This window comes from Siniperca chuatsi, linkage group LG17 (assembly GCF_020085105.1).
Source record: "Siniperca chuatsi isolate FFG_IHB_CAS linkage group LG17, ASM2008510v1, whole genome shotgun sequence".
Taxonomy (NCBI): domain Eukaryota; kingdom Metazoa; phylum Chordata; class Actinopteri; order Centrarchiformes; family Sinipercidae; genus Siniperca; species Siniperca chuatsi.
In genome coordinates, this window is record NC_058058.1 from 10090633 (window position 1) to 10114686 (window position 24054).

General features: G+C 40.6%; 1 protein-coding gene across 2 annotated transcripts; it reads right to left on the reverse strand.

Moving 5' to 3' along the window:
• Positions 1 to 992: 992 nt before the first annotated feature.
• Positions 993 to 23810, reverse strand: LOC122864473 (TGF-beta receptor type-2-like). Of its 2 annotated transcripts, none has more exons than XM_044171933.1 (7): positions 23631 to 23810; positions 20489 to 20630; positions 19414 to 19604; positions 13772 to 14547; positions 12790 to 12931; positions 4092 to 4216; positions 993 to 2429 (listed from the first exon to the last, which is right to left on the reverse strand). In XM_044171933.1, exons 2-7 carry the CDS (start codon positions 20617 to 20619, stop codon positions 2250 to 2252), a joined length of 1545 nt encoding a protein of 514 aa, XP_044027868.1. In that variant the 5' UTR covers positions 20620 to 20630; positions 23631 to 23810; the 3' UTR covers positions 993 to 2249. The 2 variants fall into 2 exon arrangements, with proteins under 2 accessions (XP_044027868.1, XP_044027867.1); XM_044171932.1 differs by having other exon boundaries at positions 23377 to 23650.
• Between the last annotated feature and the right edge of the window lie 244 nt (positions 23811 to 24054).

Consider the following 24054-nt stretch of genomic DNA (forward strand, 5'->3'; position numbering starts at 1 on the left):
GACCTGCTGAACCTCTTACCTTGGCCTCATCCAGCACAAACACACACACACACACACACACACGCACGCACAGTGTAAAAGCATTAGTCACTGTCTGTCAGTCAGTAGAGAACTGTCACCATTAGGGTGTGTGACAACACAGTCTGAGAGATCTGTCTGAAATATTTTGGATAACACCCAAAATCTGAAGCATCTTGGTGGCCTCAGTGTAATCATGAATGAAGGATGAAGTATTTTTCAATGCATGAATGAGTGAATGTGAGTGTGTTTGTGCCAACATGAGCATGCAAATGTGTTGTGTATATAGTATGCATGATGGAATATGCAGCTTTATGTGCCAGAATGATACATATGCGCATGCATGCATGACTTGTACTGATATGATTTAAGTTTGTGTCACAGTGTGCCAGGACTGGAACATAAACTCCCTGTTCCAAGCCTGAGAGCAACTGACGGGCGACCACAATAATGATTTTAGTGAGCTTGTCATCCTGCAGGAGCAGTGTTCTCCGGTGATAAATTAGGTTATATCCTGCCATACTAAAAGCATATTTTCAGTGCATAAGGTGTATTGAAATGTGTACATTTCTAACGTATCACAATATACTTCCAATGTATTTTTTCATTGTTGTGAAATAGAAATTCTCCATCAAGGAGGAAGACAAAAAAAAAAAGGATCAATCCCAATATACACTGGCCTTTTAGCTTTGGTTTGGTCCATTAGTTGGTGGTGGCATCTCTCTCTACCTTGTTCCCTGTCATCTCACCACTATTAGCAATAGTGGGGAGGGGATGTCATGCTGTAACTGTTGGAGTGGAAGATAATTTGTTTTGGGCTGTAAAGCAGTTCAGATTTCCTATGAAAGTGGTTCACAATGTAAAATCAGTCAATGGCAATTATCTCACATAAACACCCTTAGGGGTATAATCATAAGGTCAAAGTCTAAAGAAATATGATAGCATTAAAAACACACACAAATTGACACACTGAGTACTGTAACACTTTTAATTATGGCTTTACACTTTTATACAAAAATTACTTTGATATAGATCTTTTCGGACTGCTGGATCAGAATTCCCTTTTCTGTAATAAAGAAGTTCAGCTTTTGTAGTATATCGGCGGCGGGCTGGAACTTCCAGTTTAGAGTCCTTTACACATATCTCTATTCCCTTTATTATCTTTGATCAAACAGACTCTTTTTAGACCAGAGTCCTTTGAGTAATGTACACGTACAATCACACCTACACACAAATAAACACACACAAACACACAGTATATACAGTGCATCCGGAAAGTATTCACAGCACTTCACTTTTCCCACATTTTGTTATGTTACAGCCTTATTCCAAAATGGATTAAATTCATTATTTTCCTCAAAATTCTACAAACAATACCCCATAATGACAATGTGAAAGAAGTTTGTTTGAAATCTTTGCAAATGTATTAAAAATTAAAAAATCTGTAACAATAAGAATAAGGCTGTAACATAACAAAATGTGGAAAAAGTGAAGCACTGTAAATACTTTCCGGATGCAATGTCTCTGTTCCTTTCAGGCTGATTTTACTGTCTTTATATCACAATTCATAGTCATTGAGATATGATATCAGCTATCCCTGCGGATTACTGCAGTGGATGGGTTTTCTATTTCTTTGCTGTGGGTAATTTCCATTTCATGCCACAAGAAATTATACTTGCACCTTGAATCTTGTCTCGTCATCCAGTCCCGTTGACATCTATCCAAGGCCACCAAGGAAAACATTTAAGTATGCAGTCGAATAAACTATAAGGGGAGATATTAGTGTTGTTAATTGTCTTATATTTTACATTGGCCCCTTTTACCCCCTTTTCTAAATACCCTTATTTCCCTATACCTGAAATGCATTGTCAGAACAAAAAATACTGAATATATATCATTTGGTGTGCATAGATTATGATAAAGTGCAAATAGTGTTTGGTTAAAAAAGCTTTACAATGCGATTTCCCTGTTGTTTATGTATCAGTCTTTGAAGCATGTAGAAGAAAACAAATCAAGTCGGTCACTGCTGTTTATATTTATGTTGGTCCCCATCTGTATAAGTCCATCTCTGGTGTGAGTTCTGTTTCATCTACATGATTTTCCAGTTTGCTCCTCTGTCAAACATTTCTGACGAACCCATGGCAAACAATGCATCCACTGAAATTTCTTTCTCTTCCAGCTTGGTTGTAATTCCTCTGCCACCCTGGTGGGGGCATTGTTTCTGTTGAGCCCTACTTCTCATCCACCACAAAGATTTCTTCAGGGATCTTCTCCTCTGAGTCAGAGCGATCTGACAGCTTGTCCAGGTACTCCATGTCGTAGAAGCGCTCAGCAACACACTGGGCTGTCAGACGGGCCTCCGGGTCGTGGTCCCAGCACTCATCTATGGAGGCGCACACCATCTGGATGCCCTGCAGGGGGAGCGGTGGAGCACAGATATAATCAGTCAGTCAATGATACTGACTTGGGGCAAGTCTGACTGAGACAGAATATCATCACCTCAAACTGAAACTATGAATGTTCATGTGTGTTTATGTGTATGTCAAGCTGTGTCTTTCTCTGTGTACCAGTGTGTTTTCTATGAGTAAAAACAAAAAAGAGGGAGTCACATGAATAGAGTATAATCCAGTGGAATTATAAACTCAGTTTATTAGGTACACTTAGCTAAAACTAATTAGCTAAATCCTCCCTTTATGAAGGTTGTAACATTCAGTTTTTGTTGAGAGCTGTTGGTTCAACTGTATGTACATTTTGGAGACTGCAGTTTGTGGTGCTGGTAAACTGTATTGCATTATACTGGCAGGTATTTCTGTTATTTAGCCTACCTTCATAAATGGGTGGACAAAATAATAGAAACAGAGTGTAGGTTGGAACATCTCAGGACTATCAGTAGGTACAGACCATGCTTGATTGACTGATCTGATCTCCCTGCCTATTTTATATTAGATTTGTTTGAATCGAAATAATTGAGCAGACTACCTTTCACAATACAAAACAGAAATGCCACAAAGTGCGTAAGTAAGCTTAAAGGTGCCCTGTGGAGTTTTCTTGTAAACAAACAAAAGTTATGTTTACATTTAGTGTTACTCTAACACATGTTCTAACATGTGTTAGAGTAACACCTACGAGGAAGGAAATGCACCTGTTGGGTGCATTTCCTTCCTCATAACAAGCCAATTGTATTTTAAATTGTGCCTTGTTAGCATCTATGTTACACTAGCTTGCAGTCTTTTTCTTCACTGCCTTTGCTGGTACATTGTTGCCTTTCTTGGTGCATTATCTCCACCCGTCGATTAGTGGAATAGTGTGAAACCTTTGGCAGGAATGTGTATCGCATCAACCATGTGCATGTGCGCCCTCTTGCACATGCACAAAACAAACAAAAGAGGGACCTACTCATAAAATCTGCTCCATAGTGCTACTAGAGTTCAAAAACTCCACAGGGAACTTTTAATAAAAAATAGGCACTGCTCTACCAAAATCATCAAGATACTTAGTGTATCTTAACTTACTATTGCAATGATAACCATTTAGTTGATTATTTTACTGGATCCCCATTAGCTTCTGCCATAGCAGTTACTAATCTTCCTGCAGTTCACATAAACCATTTATAATGATTTTCATTCTTAGACTTGTATGTTTTAACACAGTAAATGCAGGCGGAAGCTTCAGGTGCAAGTGCATGTGAGTGCAAGTGCACTTTTATCTGTGCCACGACGTCACGAAATAAAAAAAAAAAAAAAAAAAAAAGTAAAGTTGCAATGAAAATAGGAGATAAAAGACACTGGAGAAAATGAATCACATCAACACTTTGCGCCAACATTCTCAAACCAACAATACAATCAGAAAAGTATAAAACACTAAACAAATTAGAGCTTATCTTTAAAAACATTATATCATTAATGAGTACATATCGAGTAGATTTTAACCATGTTTTAAGGGTGATTTTAAACATCAAACCTAAAAATTAAAAGGGCTTTGAGATCCTGAATGTTCATAGAGTCACTTTAGCCCACGGGAGATCATGATGTTAAAGTTTCACACAGCATGTATGTATGTGTGGTGTCTCTTACTGTGTGGTTGAGCCAGCTGTCTGGGATCTCAGGTCTTCCTCTGTCTCGGAGAACGCTGTCCTTCATACTCTCTACACACGGGTGTTCCCTCAGGTTCCCAAAGGGTGGCTCGTACTCTTTCACCTCTGCATGCACGCAAACACACACAAACAAGACAAAGGTATAGAAAAATTAGCCTGTGACCTCATCAAACTGGTGAGCTTTGGTTGTTTTATACAAGCAATAAACTTTGAAACAGATTCAGATCTACTGCAAGATATAGCTCTGTTGAATACAGAGATTAGATCAGATGGCAGTGCCTCATAGCGCACACATCAACAACACCTCTCAAAGGATTCACTGTGCGCTCTAAATTAAAACTGCAGGTTGCAAACTTTAAATAGCACTGAAGCAGCACAAACAACTAAAGAATCCTGTGCTGCTGATAGAGGGGCCGAGGGGGAGATTTGCTGAAGAGAAACACTTATTATTATCATCACATTTTTACCCTCAACGTCAAGGGGCTTAAAGAATCTCACCAATGCTACTCTGGCTTTGTGTCAGCTCTCTTACACAACACAATCACAGAGTGCTTGTCAAAGGCAAGTTGCCAGTTGAGTTTACTTAAGGTAAGATTTCAAAGCATTGGCATGGAGGATATAGTCTGGAAACTGTGGGTCAAGAGTTTCCAAAGACAATTTATCTTTATATGAATTCATGTTTCCTTGGAGTAAAATAACAAATCAAATTCCAATTTCCTTTGAAGCGTCGAGGGCTTGTACAAAGAAAACACAAGTTTCAGAGAATCCATCAAGATGATGAGGCACATGACCGTGTGAAGAATGCTGAAGTAAATAATTAGCTCAAGTGGATTTTCAATAATTAAAAGAAAATCATCATCATCAAAAGAAAAAAAATCATATTTCACTCTTTCAAAACATATTAAAAAGAAGCTCACAGGAAATTATGAAGCTCACAGAAGGGAAGTGGAGGCTTCTGGGAAATAGACTTCAACAGAGGACTTTTTTCAGAGGCTCCCTATATTTTTTGCAAGCAATGTTCCTCTGCCTTGGTATTAAAGCTTAAACATAGCCCCACCTAATCATCAGTGAGTACTTACGAGAAAACGAGACAGATGTTTCTTTTTGTTTTGACAGGTCCGACGGAGCGTATCACACGGCATTCCACGAATAATGTCAAACACAGATAACACAATTTACACTTACATTGTTAACTGTTACAATAACTATGCCAGAATGGATACCTTTTATAATTTCCTCACCTAGAAAGACATATAAGTACTTCCAGAGTATATACACTACACTGTTATTGCAGTTTTAAATTTTAACTACGACCTTAAACCTGACTGAGTGAAATGAGTCAAACTCACAGTGCAGACTGTGTTATTGCACGATAATGTTAAATGACTGTATTCACCCAAGAAGTCGGAAATGTATCATTTGCAGTGAAAACGATAACTACTGACTAACGGTGACAACGTTAATAAAAAACAAATACAGAGTAACAGTGATATTTCTAACAATAATGCTATAGCTGATATCTAGTGTCATTAAGCTATAAAATATACAGTATAGGATGTTACACATTGGTGTTTAGCAGAGTAGCAGCCTGTAATTAGTCTACTGCAATTTAGGAATATTTGTCTTTATTTGGATATTGCATTTATATTTTATTGTAGTAGAACCCGTTTCTGTTGTTTCTTCAGTTATCATTTATTTTTCTAAGCATGCAGTCTTATACAAACCTAAAGCTCTCAATTACTGAAAGAATATACCGACAAGGCAGTCCCAGTCACTGATTGCATAATTGGCTGGTGCTATAATACCATATATCTGGCTCTAAATACACACAGATTGCAAACATAAACTGAATAACAGGCACAGTCCTGCACTTTTCCCGTACGTAAATCTGTCCCACAGAGTTTACATGACCGGAACAAAGCAGTGCCAGCTGGAGTCAGCAAGCTCTGGTGTAACCCACCCAGTCACAAGGCCAACATGTTGTCTCTGCAAGTGAACTGACACGTCTTGCATGTACACTTGTATACATGCCAAACTGTTAGCTAAAGTGTTGATTGGTGTAAACTACTGGAATTCTGTATACTTCTTAGTATACAGCTTGTAGGATGAACCAGATGACTGTTTCATATTTCAAAACATATTAAAAAGAAGTTCACTGGAAGTTATGAAGCATGCAGAAGGGAATTGGAGGCCTCTGGGAAATAGACTTGTGCAACAGTGGACTTTTTCAGAGGCTGAAACTCCCTATATTTTTTGCAAGCAAAGTTTCTCTGCCTTGGTATTAAAGCTTAAACATAGCCCCACCTAACCACCAGTCAGAACTTAAGAGAAAACAAGAAAACGAGACAGATGTTTCTTTTTGTTTTGACAGGTCAGAGGGAGTGTATAACTGTTTTCTTGACTGCAAATCCACTTCGTAAACTGTTGAGCCAACCTGTTTATTTGTTCATCTCCAAACAATGGGTCCAAAATACATGAATCATACTACTGAGCACTTTGCTATGTAAACAAAAGTATGTATTCCAGGATGGAAATATTGGCCAATCCTGCTCTAAAAGGAAAGATGGGTTTTCCAGGCAAACCTTAAATTAAACTCTGAACTAGCAAAAGCTATTGAAAACACAACACAGAGTGAGGGAGGAATGCTGTGGTTTGCAAAAGTCACACACTGCATATTGACAAGATTTCTGCAAAGCAATATAACAAGTTCAGCACAGTAACAATGAGGAACTTACACTATGTCTCCTACAACAGCTGACATGTAGTGATGTGATTTTTGCAATGCTAGCACATATTTCATCCTTAATGTCTATTTTCCATGCCAGTTGTCAGGCATGCCTGTAGAAACTGTCTGGGAATCTGCAGCCAAGAGAAATTCAGTTTAATTTAGCTACAACAGCAGACTGGGGAAACTTCTCAATGAATGTCACCCTTCAGGAGTTTTGTGATATACATCCATGACAGTGCAGTCATACCTATTTTTCCATAGCTAATGACAATATGGCCTCTTTCATGTCTTTCAAGGAATGACCAGGTGCTGCACTTCAACCATCTCAACTAATTATAGCTTTGTCATTCATTAACCTTTCACTTGTATTGATTATGGTCCTAGCACATAGATGTATGGACATCTGGAGAGCAGCTGCCCTAACCTCACCTCCTCTCCAGTCTAGCCCAACCTCTCTCTCTAGGGACTGAAGGCATTTCTCAGTCTGCAGCTCCACATTCAACACCACTCCACTATTATCCCCCTACATAGCACCACCCGCCTGAGGAACGCCATCATAGTCTTTCCAAGCCCTAAATCTGGACAAACTAAATTATACAGGAGAGACATTTTGGGAACAGAGGCAGAGATAAAAAGGCCTGAGCCTTGAATCCAGCTTTTCCTTCTCTCCGAGGTGTGTTGATCTCTCTGTTTCCCTCTCACTCTAACTCTTCCTCTGTCTGTCTTCATAGTCTTGGAAGAAAGCAAAGTAATGGCTCATGGCTGGCTGACTGGCACTGTTGACAGATGGCTGTGTTCTTCCCGCCTGGCAGATCTCAGATCAGACCGCGGCCCCAGGAACTGTGACAGAGCGGCTGCCTGCCACCGAAACGCAGAGCACACACACACACACACACGCACACACACACACACACACACACACACACACACACACACACACACACAGGAAGGTGGCAACAGAGACAAGAGGAAACCATGGCTTCACCCCAGTCATTATAAAGATGCCCTGGGATGTGTCACAATTTCTGTGCGTGTGCACATGTGTTCATATTGTATCTCAAGTGAGGTGAGTTCTCAGGGTGTCATTAGTGACTCACTGACCTCCAGGGACAACTTGGCAACTTCAGGAAAAACAAGAGACCAGCAGCGTGAAAGCATGAAACTCTTTGAGTGCACTCTGTAAACACATCAGTTTTACTCTCATGGTGCTCTGATTCCAGAATCAATACCAGACCTCTGCCAGGATACTATCTGCAAGGAGATTTTTTAGCTGCCAGTGAAGCAAAACCAAATTACTGCATCTCATTTACGCAGCTTATTCTTTCCACCTTCCTCAGGGTCTATCAAGGTGGGAGGCTGGCTGTGTTTGTACAACGTTTTAACCTTTCAGCATGAGAATGTCTCCTTGGGTTTTGGCCTTAATGAACTACAGATTTCACCCCTCTGCTTGTCTCGGAGAAATGCCAAGTCTAGAATAAGTGGATGGAGATATACAGAAAAACACACAAATTATTCCAGCTGCTTCTATCTATAGTCTCTATTCTGGTCCTGGGGTGGGACAGAACCCCTCAGATTCCCCTCTCTCCAATAAATCTATACATAAGCCTGGCCTCCCTGTCTGTCTGTGCCGGCATGAGTAAAGCTGAATGGCTGTCTACAGTTTTGCGGTGCAGTGGGAGAGTAATTAACTGCTGTCTCACCTGCCTAAGGGTAGGAAGAAAAATGCAGATTTAGTGAGCTGAAAGTTTAGAAGCAGAGAATGACACATGAGTTTCTGTGCAAGGACAGTCAGAAAAATGTGTTTAAACTGGGTCTAAAATAATGCTTACTGCCCTGTACAGTGTTTCTGTTTGTCGAGATCTAAATAAATGCAAAGTAAGGGAATGAAAGACTCAGAAATGAATGAAATGGATGGAGGAGGATGAGTGGGATGAATAAAGCTGTTGTCTCTCAAATCCCTCAAGAGGAAACCAAGTGAAGCCATACTAACCTTTATCCAGTGAGCCTGGATTCGTTTAGTCCATGTCTACCAACATGTATCCTGTCTGGTCCGCTCTCATGAGACATTAACTGCAAAACATCCTCATATGAAGGAGACACCCATACTTATAACTTCACTCTAAGAACAGTGTGTCTTGGGGACTGTGCTCTTTGCAAAACAGGAAATAGTCTATTTTCTTTTCAAAGGTGTACCCACAGGGCACACATATTCTTGCTGTTGGGAAGGAAAAGCAAGGGGGACTGCGGGTCACTCAGCCATGTTTTTTCTTAAGAGGACTCTTGGGTAGCATAACTGTGCGATACACTTCGAGGGGGCCCCTTGGGACAATCGTGGGGGCAAAACAGGAAAACGTCAAAGTAGAAGCGTTCATGCCCAAACCCGGCTTTCAATCACTGCTCTGACACAATGGAGACAGGAGCAGTCACAGAAACTAGCTGGACCACAGAGACACTAAAGGGAAGTGAAAACAAACGACTGAGTGTCGACATAAAATACTACCCTGTGGTTTGCCTTCAGATAATCACCCATTTCTATTATTTGCACATATCCTGGCCTTGTTTTTGATACAGAATGACAAACACAAGTAACGGTACGTTAGTAAAGTGGAGGCTGATCCTTGAGACTTCTACAAGATGGATTGTGTGTTTGACACTTTTAGATTTTGTTCGCGCATTGATTAATGGGTCGTGGACGACACACACATACTGTAGGCCTTGTCACACAGTGTCACACATCTAGTAAGTGAACTCAAGGTGGAGTTGGTCACTGCGCTCCTAATTGGTAAAATCGTCAATGTGCTCGTATTCCTTAGAGGTCAAGTGAGCTGTGGAGGCAATTTTTATTTTTTATAGTATTTGTGAGGATATTTACACAGACACCAAAGGGAATTTCATCAATCAGTGCTTCTATTGATTTCCTTTACACTCAACGGCCCGGGCTAATCTCTAATTTACCAAGGATAACGTGGTTATCTCTATTATTAACTACAGTAAAGGTCACAAGTGATGTTTACTGTGTGTACAGTAGGGGTACCATGCTATTAGTCAGCCATTCATAATTATCATATTTAAAGCAGGAGTCCACACGCAACTGATCATGATAAACACAAAAAACAATCAGGATGGTGCGGAGGGCAGAAAAGTGGAATAATGATTAAAGGAATAGTTTGACATTTTGGTAAATATGTTTATGTGCTTTCTTGTTGAGAATTGAGGAGAAAATCAATACCATTGTCATGTCTGTCTGTCAAGTTGTGGTTTTATGGGGGGCTGTGTGCTGGACTATTTTTTCAGCTGGAGGCAATGAAGTCTACGCCAGTTGCCTGCGAACTCACGGTGATAACAAGACTCTAGGAAGCCACACTGTCTCACTTTAGAGGTGCTGATAAGCGGATTTTTGTTACCTTTGGACAGAGCCAAGCTAGCTGTTTCCCCGTTTCCAGTCTTTATGCTAAGCTAAGAGAGTTGTATCAATCTTCTCATCTAACGCAACGCAGGTGTATTTTCCAAAACATCAAACTATTCCTTTAAAATGGTCCAGTGTGTAACATTCAGAAGGAGCTATTGGCAGAAAATGAATATAATATTTATGTATGCTTCCATTAGTGTATAATCACCTGAAAATAAGAATTGTGTGTTTTTGTTACGTTAGAATAAGCCCTTTATACCTACAGAGGGAGTGATTTCCCTTCCATGGAGGTCACCATGTTGCACCGCCATGTTTCTACAGTAGCCCAGAACGGACAAACCAAATACTTTGAATAGGGCCGTAGGGCCGTTCACGTTTTTTGCGTTCAAGTTTCGTGGCCACCGTAGTTTCTCCTACACACTTGGAGGGGGAGGGAGAGGCGAACGGTATTCAAATGGTTGCAATCTGCAATTTCACCACTAGATGCCACTAAATCCTACACTCTGCTCCTTTAAGGAGTCCATCTTTCAGGAATCGTTAAAAACCTCCATGACAGCAAATATCTACGGTATCTACTGATGGGTGTCTGAAGAAGACACTAACTTCAGGCCTGTTGTTTTCTAGTTGCCCCAGTATTCTGTGAAGAGGAACAAGCTAAACTAGACCTGCAAGCAGGTATTAACGGTGTCCAAGCCTTCAGTGCAAGTTGCCACATGCAGCCCATGGAGGCAATGCAAGTCAGACCTGCAGTCCCACGAGCGTGATGAAAGTCGCAGGTGGAGATCAACACAGATTGGAAAATATTCAGTTCAGAAACAGTAGTTTGGAAAAATTATTTTAGCAGACTTCATTATTTTACAACAACAGCACCACCTAGTGGCCAATTGGCACCAAATTTTGCACTGAGCCTCATGGGGTATGGGAAAGTATCACAATTATTTATCACAAAATTTCGTGCAGATCGGACTCACGACCTAGGAGGAGTTCAAAAAAGTAGGTTTTGCATATTTCGCGATTTTGCGGGAAAAAAATATAGGCGGAAATGGCCGTGGCCTATATCACTAGATGCAGCTCAATTCAGGGAATGCATGCATGTAAGGTTTTCAAATGTGCGGCGTACTATGTGAGAGTTACTGGCCAAAACGTGTTTGCCTTGAATATAGTGCCACCTGCTGGTTGACATGTGTCATTTTTGGTGTCTGAGGTGTGTGCACGTGTCTATACCACCCCTGTGAATTTTACTTGCATAACTCTAAGGCTGCAGTACCACTTTAACCAACGGGAATAAATAAATAAAAATCTGAGTGATTTCAATAGGGTTCCCAGCACCACTGGTACTGGGCACCACGTTGCCTTGTATTTATGGTTTCCAGCCCACTCGGGGTTGGACCCCTAATGATACCCATATAGCTACCCAACATCTCCACAAACTCCTATTCACATATTTGCTCTGTAGAAGGGTTAAAATGACGTTGGCATGGATACAAGCCTGTCTTGGTGCCTACATCCTCCTTTAACACAGCTACATATAGTAACGCCAGGGACACACAGGAGCCGGAAGCGCCGTGAAGCGCCCCGAAGTGCTGCCTTCTTCCTTTCGGCGCCCATGTTAACCAATTAGGCTGTTCAGACAGAGATATAAATTTATATTATATTATATATGATCTGATTCTGATAAATAATATCCCACGCGTGCCAACCCTTTTGATTTCTCTGCCCCTCTCCCTCCTGTTCTCCTAGAGTGATTCCCCCCCACATGATAAAATATCTGCCCATCCACTATATTTATTAGAAATAGTATCACTGCTGTTTGTGATTGTGTATTTTAAATTAAGTACTTATTCCACATATTTGTCAGTTGGTTCTAAACAGAGAGTTGTGTGTCTGCTCGTCTGTGTGTGTGTGCCCCTCCTTGCAGATCATCACACAAGGCGATCCTTTTATCTTCATTGTTGCAGAAGAAGCGACGCCCCACAGAAACATAAATTCATGAGGTTATTATAAAGATCAGCTTTTTATTGTGATTAGAAAAGAGCAGAGGAGCAGAATCGCTTGTTGACCGGCGTGGAGAAATGCTGGTCAACATGGGTCTGAACAGCCAGGCTACTGCTCACAGGAGAAATTACCTAGCGTGATGCTTTATCAGTTTACTAAAAGTTAAAAAAGTTTAAAACTCAACCTCAAAAGGCCAAATGTTTTGAAATGTTTTAGTGGAGGATTTGATATCCCATGGTCTGACTGCTCTTTTAGACGAACGTCGATGAAATTATTTGGCATAAAAAGTAGACATGCAAACTTTTTGTTTTTTTGTTCTACAAAATATGAGCTGCCAGCAACTTCCATCAAAAGCTATTGTATTAGCCTTCAAATTCCAATATTTATCTTAATGCTACCATGAAGTGATTTCTCTCATTGTGGCATCACAGCAACTCTTTTGCAAAACTAAATTCTGTGATTGTGATCTACCTCCAACAGTGCAGTCATGCCTCTGATCAAATCAACACTTCATCCTAAAGTCATGTGTTTCTGATCATATCTTACCTCCAATTGCGTTACACCTGGATATGATCTCCCACAGTACAAGAGCCATGGAGTAAACATCCGCCTGTTTGAAAGACTCAATGTTTTCTAGGTTGATTCTGGACTCCAAGACCTCTGGGGCCATGTACCTGGCTGTACCCACCTGAGAAAAAACAGGGAGACAAAGATGTAAATGGTGTTTTGTATGGCTTAAACAGGGTGCTACAGGTAAGGGGAGCTGGTAAACTACAAAATTAAGCCACTTTTAACCAATGACTACATTTTCACGACTAAACAGGAGCTGTTAAAAGCCTAGCTAAGTAGACCATCTTAGCAGTAAGAGTTGTTTACCTGCATTAATCAAGTGACAGGTGGTAAATGTGTGCTGTAGTAAGATGTCATATCATTATCTGAATCAAAACATGTTTGATGTATAAAATAATTGGAAAAACAAAGGTAGCTCTGAGCTCAACAACACATTGCTTGTCTTCACATAATTACCACCTTGGAAAATGTGTTCACTGGCGCTTCCCTGAAAATACATTGAGGGCATTACAATGCATTAGGTGTCCTGCGCAGCAAAGGCTGAGGCCTTTCCATAATGAGTAATTTTCATAACAGAGTCTAATATGACTCTGGCCTATTACATCAGTGTAATGAGTCCATTAAGGATCAATCAAGCCTATTTGTCTTGTGAGTATAATAAAACGACAACCTAAGAACACTTCATCAGCATTATCCATCTGGGGCCAAGATATGTAGAGTGCCAAATATTTAGAGATGGTGTCCCTGAATGATGAGGATCAGAAATGAAAAGTTTGATTAATAGCATGGGTCTTTCCAGGGTCTGATAAATATCTTCAAAGAAATATATGGCAGGGCTTGGAATGGCCTGTATCTGGGGTGCAAGCTCAAATTATAGCAGGAGAGGATTCTTTTTTTATCTCTGAGAGGATCAAAAGCCAAGTAAAACCAAATAACATTTAGGATTAGAAGGCTTTACCTGCCCACTGTTGGCCAGCTCATCCACAGACAGAGTATTGTCCAGGCGGAGGGCGAGGCCAAAGTCACACAGGCAGCAGGTCAGGTCACTTTTCACAAGTATGTTGGAGCTCTTAATGTCCCTGTGTGCGATAGGCACCTTGTAACGACCGCAGGGGGTGTGGTCACTGTGAAGGTGCGCCACTCCACGCGCTAGCGAACCCCCCAGCAGCCACAGGTCGTGCCAGTTGATAATATGGTGAATCAAGTACTCTTGGAGGTTCCCTCTTGGCTGGTAGGCTGTGATCAGCCAGTACTGTCTTTGCACCTTCCTTTCCTCTGCTGTCAGGAAGTGAAGCACATTGTCATGTCTCAGGTCTGCGTCTGAGAAAATTTCCTTCTCATTCCTCCAGGAGGCGTACTCCTCGTACTGGAAAATCTTAATGGCCACTGTCTCAAAGCCCTGCTCCTCACTGACTGAGGAGCCCTGCTTAAGCTTGGCTTTGTAAACTTCTGCAAAGCGTCCTTTTCCAACCTGAACATCCAGTTCAATGGGCAGCAGCTCTGTGTTGTGGTTGAGGTTATTGGCGTGTGTGGAGCTACTGTCTGAACCTGCGTCGTCTATCATGATGGCGCGAGCGTCACTGAAGTCCAGCGGAAGACCCCTCTTGCGTCTGGAGCTGGCTTGCCGCTGGCGGTAGACCCGATAAAAGTAGAAGGAAGTGATGACGACAACAGCCATAACCAGCAGAGGCACCAGGCTCACTAAGATGACCGCCACCACCTGGGAATCCATGTCTGAGGGAACAAAAGTCAAAGGATTAAGATGATGAGGATGAAGATGCCCACATTTATATAGTTTAAGGCGTAACTAATTAATATTTTTATATTAACAATGAAAAAAAATTACTATGTGTGTCACTTGTATTGAAAAACCCACAGAGAATTATCCCCCAATGCAGTTCTCCTCAGCTCTACAGAGCGTTTTAGCATCTATCAGTTCATTGTTTTGGTTTTACGCCAACTTTACTGTTTGGTTCACTCTCACCGCTCTCATCAACCTCGTTTACAAATGCAACAGGCAGCTGTTTTCAGCAAAAACGTCCTGATTAACCCACTACACACTACTGCGCAGCACCAAATGACAGACTGACAAAGTTAGTAACTAGCTGGTGAACAAAGTGGAGCATGTAGCTGCTTAAATGTCAGATATTTCCTTCAGAAGTTGGTGTAGACCAAAACAGAGCTAAAAGGAGAGTGACTATTGGACTTAAATTCATTAGTCATTGGTCAGAAAAATGACTCCCAATGAATGCTAATGAATGATTACTCAATGTCTGCTGGTTGTGTAAATAGGCAACACGTCCACAATTTCAACTTTACAAAGTAATAACATGTCAGTGTTGTGTTTACAGCTTGTTATTTTGCTCCCAAGAGGCCAAAAACAAGTAATGCAGGTTTTAAAGTTCATTCTTGACCTTGGAAACAGCAGTTTACTAAATAATCTCACCACAAGGTTCGTTTAGTAGCTTATCTGGATCTTTTGATCATATCACATGATCTTCAGCCAGAGAGTTTGCCCAGTTGTTATGGAATTGTGGATTCCATATGCATGTAAGACATACATTCTTAAATGGAAAAATGGAAATTTGAACATCCAATTTCATGACCACTGGACAAACTCCATCTGCTGTTGAAGATCATGTAATATGATCAAAAGCTCCAGATCAGCTACTACATGGAGATTATTTTGTCAACCACATTTGCATATTTCAAAATAGGTTTAAAAAGTGGGAGATTTTATCATTCTCTTGGATTTTAGTTTCTTCTCTGTGTGAACATGATGTCAGTTCTTTCGAAACACTGTATTTTTCCACTTGTACTTCTTTGGAATGATCATAAAACAATTTGTATCCCACAATATAAAGAAATAAAACTCAAATTCAGTCTTGGCAGATTGTATCAGCATCTAGCTAAGAGTAAAGTAATATTCTCAGAACAGCAGAGGAACCTGACCCATCCCTGTGGAATGTCTATAAGCATCAGAAAGCTAAAGTTAGTGTCTGGGCCACAAATGCAAACTGCTCCAAACCCTGACCCAGTCAACCACATATTGTTTCTCTTTATAGTGTATGTCTGATTCTTAGAATTTAGGACGTGGTGTGTCTGGGAGCTGCTACGGTTTTGGCAAATAGTGAAAGTTTGCTTGTGCTGGTTCAGTTTTTGAAGCTGCAGTGATAAAAGAAGAACTATAAAAACTATATCACCAGACACAACATACTAAACGAGAAAACCCCAAATCGTCCACAGTTTGATGAGTTCTAAATTTAATAATTTATACGTCGTCTTGTCTAGTTGCTCTGAGTGCCACCAACTTTCCTAAACATTTTCCATTTTAAAATGACCAGCTTTTACAGACCTTTTGATTACAAAATGTGAGATAGCAATAGTTTCAAAGCAGAAATGTGGTCACATTTTCCCATTTTGCTTAAGAACTGATAAGAAACTAATTTTAGAGGCAAGTGTAGATGAGGTGAGGAGCAGAGTTAGGTTGAAATAAGGGAGGAGGACGAATGGGGAAGCTAGCTGACTTCCCAGTAAAGCCCTCTGGTTCTCTCTAATTTTTTTTCTAAACAGGAAACCACATGTCTGAAATCCTCAACATGGCCCCAGCCAGTTTGTTTTTATTTTCATGGAGTGAGAAGCTATTTCTCACAACAAATCTGTTACTGTGCCTCCCGGACTCTCTCAGCTTTGGCCAAAACCCTCACTTAAAGTATGAAATATTGAATGTTCAGGAGAAAAGGATCTGTGAGTGGGTAATTGTAAATTACAGTGAATCTTAATATTAAATTTGGGGGATTGGGATTATGTGCTCAGCTGGTTAAAACCCCTTCATTTAAGAGTTTGAAAGTTTTTGTTCTGAAGCATTGTTTGGAAACTGAAATAATTCTTTAAAAGGAATAGTTTGATATTTTGGGAAATACACTTGATCTTCTCATCTAACTCTTGGCAAGAATGTGAACGATACCAGTCTCATATCTGTAAATTAAATATGAAGTTGGAGACAGGAGAATTAGCTTAGCATAAAGACTGGAAACAGGAGGAAACAGCTAGCCTGGCTCTGTTCAAAGGTAACAAAATCTGCAACAAAACAAAAGCTCAGTGACTTCTTGGAGTCTTGTTGTCACTTGTTGAGACTCCAGAAAATCATTGCACCCGGCCAAGAAATAGTCTGGCACAGACAAACGGCAATTTGACGCTTTTTTCTACTGATTAAACGAGGCACAATGTGTTAATTTGTAAGTATTAGAGGTGCTGGTAGGCAGACTTTGTTACCTTTGAACAGAGTCAGGCAAGTTATTTCCCCCTGCTTCCAGTCTTTCTGCTAAGCTAAGCTAAACGCCTCCTAACTCCAACTTCATATTGTCACAACCAGACTCAAGGCTGGACAAAGAAGGTGAGAAAATAAGTTTATTTTACATAACTAAAAGGAAATTAAGATACAGACAAATGAAATACAACAAAGTCAAACAGGGTGGAAGACAGGGTGGGAGAGAGAGGGACTGGCTGACTGCCACCAGCTTATATATCTTGCAGCCAGACCAGGGACCTTATTTATAACCATTGCATATGCACAAAACGTGGGCCTAAAAGAGGCGTACGCCACTTTGCACGCAAAAGTTTGGTTATATAAAAACAAACTTGACGGGAGGATGTGCTTGTATGGAAACTGTGACCCATGCATACAAACATTTTGGAGACAGGGGAAATTGTCGACGCAGATGGTGAAGCAGTGAATTGAAGTCAGATTGTAGAAATTAAATGTGAGAGGCATCATTATATGTATAATGATGCCTCACACATTTAATTTTACTTCATATCACACGTTATTCCCCATCCCCGGAGTGCAGAGGACTGTATGCTACTGACACTCGTGGTCAGTTGTGGAGCACCGCAGCTGTTGAAATGTCAGGATGATGCCAGGATGTGGCAGGTGGCAGGATTCAGGAAAGTCTGGCTTGCCTTTCCCCGATATTAAGCATGAATATACTAAGTCCTTTTCACCTCAACCACGATAACTAGGCTAACTGATAATATTATCATCATCGGTTGTAGAAATCCAAGATAACATCACATACCATTAAAGAATTGCAGAAGCAGAGCGTCAATAGATTTAATAATATCTAATAAAATGGTGCATATATCACCAAGTATGATTTACGATTTTAGTTTTCATTTAGTTTTTGTGTGTAAAATCGCTGCAGTGAACACGACTGTGCTGTCAGGCATGATAGTCACGATCAATTTGGCTTGGTGTGAAGCAATCAGTCTGATTGCTGTAAACACAAATACTGCGTAACACTCGTGCGTAATGCTACATGATGGATGCACTGGCACTGCTGGAGGACTACGTGAATGGAAGAATTAGGAGGGAACGAGTGTTTAGGGACCAAGAAGATGTCCTGGCCCATGATGATGACTGGCTAATAAGCCGATTTAGATTCCGTAGAGCTGTGCTTTTGGGTCTATGTGCTGAACTGGGTTCAGCATTAGACAGACCAACATGAGGAAACCGCGCCAGCACAATGGTGTGGAAAGACGGTTTACTGTTACCATAGCAACTATTTCAGCTAGTATGTGACAAACAACTTAGTTTTTCCTCTTAAGCATTAGATTTTTGCAGTGTCCTAAATGTATTTTTCAGTTATGGGAAAAATAATATTGTAAGTGAAAGCTCAATCAGAAAAATGCTTTGTACAATGGGACACTGGTCACTAGCTAGTAGAGCAAGAGGTAGATTCACCCAAATTAACTGGTATTGTTGCTTTGTAGTTTTTATTTCTGCTGGAGCTCCTTCATTACAACACTTTCTCATGTTAGTCACTGAGAAGTTACAGAGACAGTCTCAACAGTAAGCAAATATATTTCCATTACGTGGTCTGGACTGAGCAGATGCTTTCAATTTGGCTCTCTGTACAGAGCCAGGTCTCGGAAATGTACCTCGTGTTATTATTGCCTGGATGCCGTAGTCAAAATACATCTGATTCCAGGGCCAATGTTGTAACTTGAGTCTACAAGCCAATATCTCCAAAACCTGTTTGTAATCATGTATCTGGAGAGCATTACAGTGCACACGTGTTAGCATTCATGCATGACACCTTACATGACAAGCTGAGAGAAACTGACATAATAATATTAGGCCGACCATGACTATGACGTTACTATGTTATGTTGTACAGATGTAAGAACCAAAGAGTCCTGTTTTTACATGCATAAAACAGTTACTGCACTATTACTGCACCGTGAAAGAAAAGTACTGATGCAAGAGAAATGAACTAATAAGGTAACTTTGTATAACTTAAAGGAGTTGGTCACAATTGTGGGAATTACACTTATGAGCTTTTTTTTGCAGGGTGTTAGATGAGAAGATATGTTTAATGTAAGGCTACAGCCAGCAGCTATTTAGCTTAGCTTAGCATAAAGACTGAAAACCAGGGGAAACAGCTAGCCTGACTATAACAATGGTATTTCCGGCGCACGATGGATGCATCTCGCCTGATCACTGATCAGCAAAAAATATATTGATTGAAGAAACTCACTAAGCTCAAGAGTGGGTGAAAATAAAGGATTACTAGGTGAAATAAATGTGTCTTAACTTACAGGAGTTAAAGAAGATGTGCTCATTGCACTCATCCTCAGAGCAGGAACAGATAAAGAACTGTGCGCCCATGCCCTTTCTTTCTTTCATCTCACACTTGCTGTTGTTGTAATCCTCCAGGACCAGGCCATACAGCTTCTGAGCTGGGTTGTGGCAGACTGTATCAAAGGTGATGTTGTCATCTTTCTTCCTCCTTGGAAAGAGAAAACATTTAGAAAATACTGCCATTTACTGGATTAAGTTTGATTTATAGTCTGTGCTCACAACTCTTTTGACAATGAAGTCCCCTTTTCTGTATTATCATGTAACAAGGCAATAAAGGCAGGTCTACAGTTGTGCAAATAATGCAATTTTCCAGTTGTACAGTGATAAAGTGGTGACTGTAAATGGCACATGTGTCTCTTTCAGCAGCCCACAGTCTCAGTTTATTGTAAATGACTGCAATACAATACAGAGGTCACATTTACAAACAGCAAGATTTTGAAATACCATTACAAACAGGAAACAAGGAAAATCCTGAACCTGCCCAAATATACATATTTAAATTTTGCTTCCCTGCTGGGCAGCATTATGAGAGACATTTGAAAGAAGTGGTGCTGTCCACGTGCCATTAGCTTTCTGCTGACCTCAGCTCATAACATGCCTGCAACACTGCTAATATAATGAGAAACAGCAGCACAGCCTTAAGCTTTTAACACCAACACAAATATGCTTCCTGCTGCTTCTTGCATCAAAAGTCAGATTCGATGCTGATGGGTGTCTAGGCGCTCATGTGCTGTCAAAATCCAGCTAACTGTCTTCACCAGAATGCTGAATGACAAGTGTTCAAAAGAAAAAGTCACTTCAAGGAAAATATTTTGGGGCTTCTGGGAGGAAATGATGCACAATCTGATTATAAAAGAGTATTCACTGTACCCTCATTTCATCACCTCTTTGTTTGTCCATATAGTATGACCTAAGAGGTGAATGTAATGAAAATGCTCTTTTTACTTTAACTTTACTGAACTATAACTATAATTTTCATTTCTGTCTAAAACCATTTTGCTCCATAAACTGGCTTTTATTGTGGACACTTACCAGATACTGACACACACATCTGTTTGATTGGGGCAGATGGACGTGATCTCACACGCCACCTTGCAGCTGCCTTTACCTGTGCAGCTGGTTGCCTGCACGTCACAGAACTTGCACAGCCTTTTCATCTTCATTATAGTGGCTTCTGAGAAGAGATAGAGAGGAAAAAACGATGAGCTGGGTTTACAAAAAAGTCCAGTGTACTAAAAACATAAAACAGACTCAAGCCATTTCCTTGTATGCAATTGGAGTGACTAAGCAGCATTTGACATTAAAATGACTACTAACTACTAAGAAATGCAAAACACTTCCATGATGATCAATAACAGGAATTTACATGATATTTATTAGCATGAAAAGCAAGAAAAACTTTACATTTAATTTAAGGGTGGGAGTCATTTGGAATTTTCCAATAAGTAGAAGCAGATATTCAGCATAACCAGAAGAAAATTCAAGCTATTTCGTCCTAGAAGGGTGGACAGATTTTTTTCCCTGTGAAGTCTGAACAATAAGAGCGGGTAGTGGCATCCACCTCCTTTGGTCTTGTTCAGACTTGACTTTGCCGGCAGGCAGACCCATATCAGTGAGACAGACAGGATTGTGTGATGAGTGCTTGTGGGTTTGATAATCATCTAAGGAGACAACTGCCAGACAGGCAAGAACAACAAACAAAGGAAACACGGATGCATCTCCTTGCTGAGAAGTCTCTAATTTGTCAAGCCGATGAGTCGGCTCCCCATCAAGAAAGGTGTTGTGCCAACTCTGTTTATGAATGTCAAAAAAAGGGAGGGCAATGTTATGCATCAGTGTCTATGAATGTTTGGAGAGGGAAAGAAATGTGTGCGCGTGTGTGTACATGTTGGTGAGTGTTTGTATTTGTCCAGAAATTCTCCGACTGCAGTCTGCAGTTTGTCCTTGCATTGAGGGGCTATTAATGATAAAAATCAGCCAGGCAGCATGCCTCTGTTTGGCATAGAAAGGAGAGATGGAGCAACAAGGAAGGTGAACCCCTCCTCTCTTCTCTGATTTTCCTTTTTCTAAAAAGGAGTACTCCCCACCACATAAAAGTACAAGTGGACAGTGGATCATGTGGCTTCAAGAGTTGGAAGTGATCCCTAAAAGAGGATATTCCAAATTTCTCAGGATCAATCTAGCACCAGTGGGTGAAGCATCATCAGGAAAGAATGTGTCATATGGAAAATCCCACATGATTTTGTTAGTACATGATGAGTTTGTACAAGTGTAAACAACAAAGACTCAAGTGGTATGATGAAGATAAGTGTACTGCGTAAACAGCGAAGGAGAGGGCAAAAGAGAAATTTCCTTACTCCTTCCAGATCTTTAGAGTTTATGTTGAGAAATAATACAACCCGAAAGACAAACTGAATTCTAATCACAAAAATATGTGACAGCACTGCTACAGTTAAACCACATAACTATATGCTGACTCTATGTGTACAGGAAGTTGAACCTGTTTCTTGCATCAGAGTACACAACCCGAGACCAAACCAAGAGAGAAAGTGGGTTAATTTCTACTGACATACAGCAGTTTAAAGATTACCTCCTGAAGAAGCATTGAAAACAAGCATGTATCTGAAGCGGTAGCGACCTTTCTGAAGATGGCACTGACAAAACTTTCATCACATGACCATAAAGTGAGATGTTTTAGACTGGGAAGTGTAAGTGAAAGCAGACTTCTTGACAGGAGACAGTGAAGAAGTCTGTTCAGTTTCTGACTTCACACTGACTTGAGGAATCAGTGCTGTGTGTGTGTGCTCTTAACCTGGTACAAAAAGCCTACTGTGTCATTTCACCCAATCTGCAAGGTGGGGTTAGACCTACAGCTTGCAGCAACAGAAATACTGTACAACCTGCAGCGTGAAAGAGCAGCAAATCTAGATCGCTATAAGTCGATGGTATCTTGTTCTTGCTGCCCCTTTAAGTGCCAGAGTGAGATAATTTCACAAGAAGCTAGCAGGATATTGCAGACAAGTATTGCTGTCTGGCTTTGTCTTAACTGAGAGACTCCCACACAAATAAAAACATAAAAATATTATACTTGAACTCCAGACTAAACTACTTGACAGAGCAATTTAAAAACTATGCCTAGTGGGTTGGTGAGGTGTTTTGAAGTAAATCAGCACAGAGGGGATAGTCCATGCCTGAGTGCTAGTGGTGGGAAGGTGGTTTAGCCAGAGTAATTATATCATTAGAGCAACTCCTCTGAAAGAGCATGTCATTTAAACCCAGGAGGCGGGCTATGGAGGGGATGAATGGTAGTAATTGTCACCCAGGGCTACATATAATTGCAGAGAGGGGGAAAGAGGATTAGGAGCAGCCAAAGCCACTTGGTGCCGCTGGGACTGAGTCTGAGACAGATGAAGGTAAAACACTGTCTTCCTCGGCGGGGCGGGCAATGTGGCTACACATCAAAGTTGGCGCTAACCCATCTGACAAGGGCTTTAAAGGTTGTGACTAACAACAGGTGACGTCCTTCCAAGAGCTAATGCAGCGTTCACAAGGAACAGTCACACTTTGGGTTAACGGTGTAAACACAATTAATTTTCATATCAGGAAGATAGAGGCATAGTAATGGTGCTAGCAAGTAAGCCAAGGGGTTGTTGAATGTAACATCAGGTATTTAAGGTTAAAAAACCTGCGCACTGTTTCGTTTCTGTTGTTTTTAATCAAATTAATTTGGCTTTTTTAATGAAAAGCGATGTAGTAATATAAAAAATAGTGAGTATAGTTTATAGTTTTTCATAAAGGAGGCAGTTTGTCACTTTGTAGCGCTCGATAACGTTTCAGAGTCTCCTGAAAGTACTTCGTAACTGTGACAAAACGCAGCCGCTGCTTTGACAACTTTTCTGAAAGTATAAAGTTCAACTCACCCGCCTCCTCGAGCAGAATACTACCAAAGAGTATCGTTCCATACCAAAAAGCGGAAAACCGAAGCAGCTCCATTTAGAAACGGACTATACACTCCCCTCTTTCTCATTAATTTACCGAAGCCTTGACAACGGATTAATATCTAGACTCCGCAGACTTATTACAGTCCGCCTGTTGCTCCTTTAAACGCCTTCACAGCTCCGAGTAGAAGAAGCAGAGTAAACACACCGGGCAGGACTTGCCCTATATGACTCACAGTATGTGCACTTTTCATGAAACAGGAAATCTTCAGAGGGGTTGGACAGTTTTTTTTTTTCTTCTTCTCCGTCTTCTTCTCTTACTTTTCAGTCATGCTCATGTGGCTTACAAAGTCTTGAACCATGTCATTAAGAGGCTGAAACCCAGCAGAGCAGGACTTGAAATGACATGCTCTAAAATAGCTTAACTAGAAGCTTCACCCATAGGCTACAAGTATATGCAAACAGCCTGATTTACTTCAAAGTAGTCACACCTTTCAGATCTTATTTAGAGCTGTCAAGGCTCAAAAGAGAACTGCTGGCTACTGCTCATATTTACTTTAAGTTTTACACACTAAACTCATTTTAGGTGTCCATTCCAAGTCACATTCCTCTGCTACATGTTTTTCTGGAGAGGTTCCCGGCTCTCAGTTAATCAAGGAT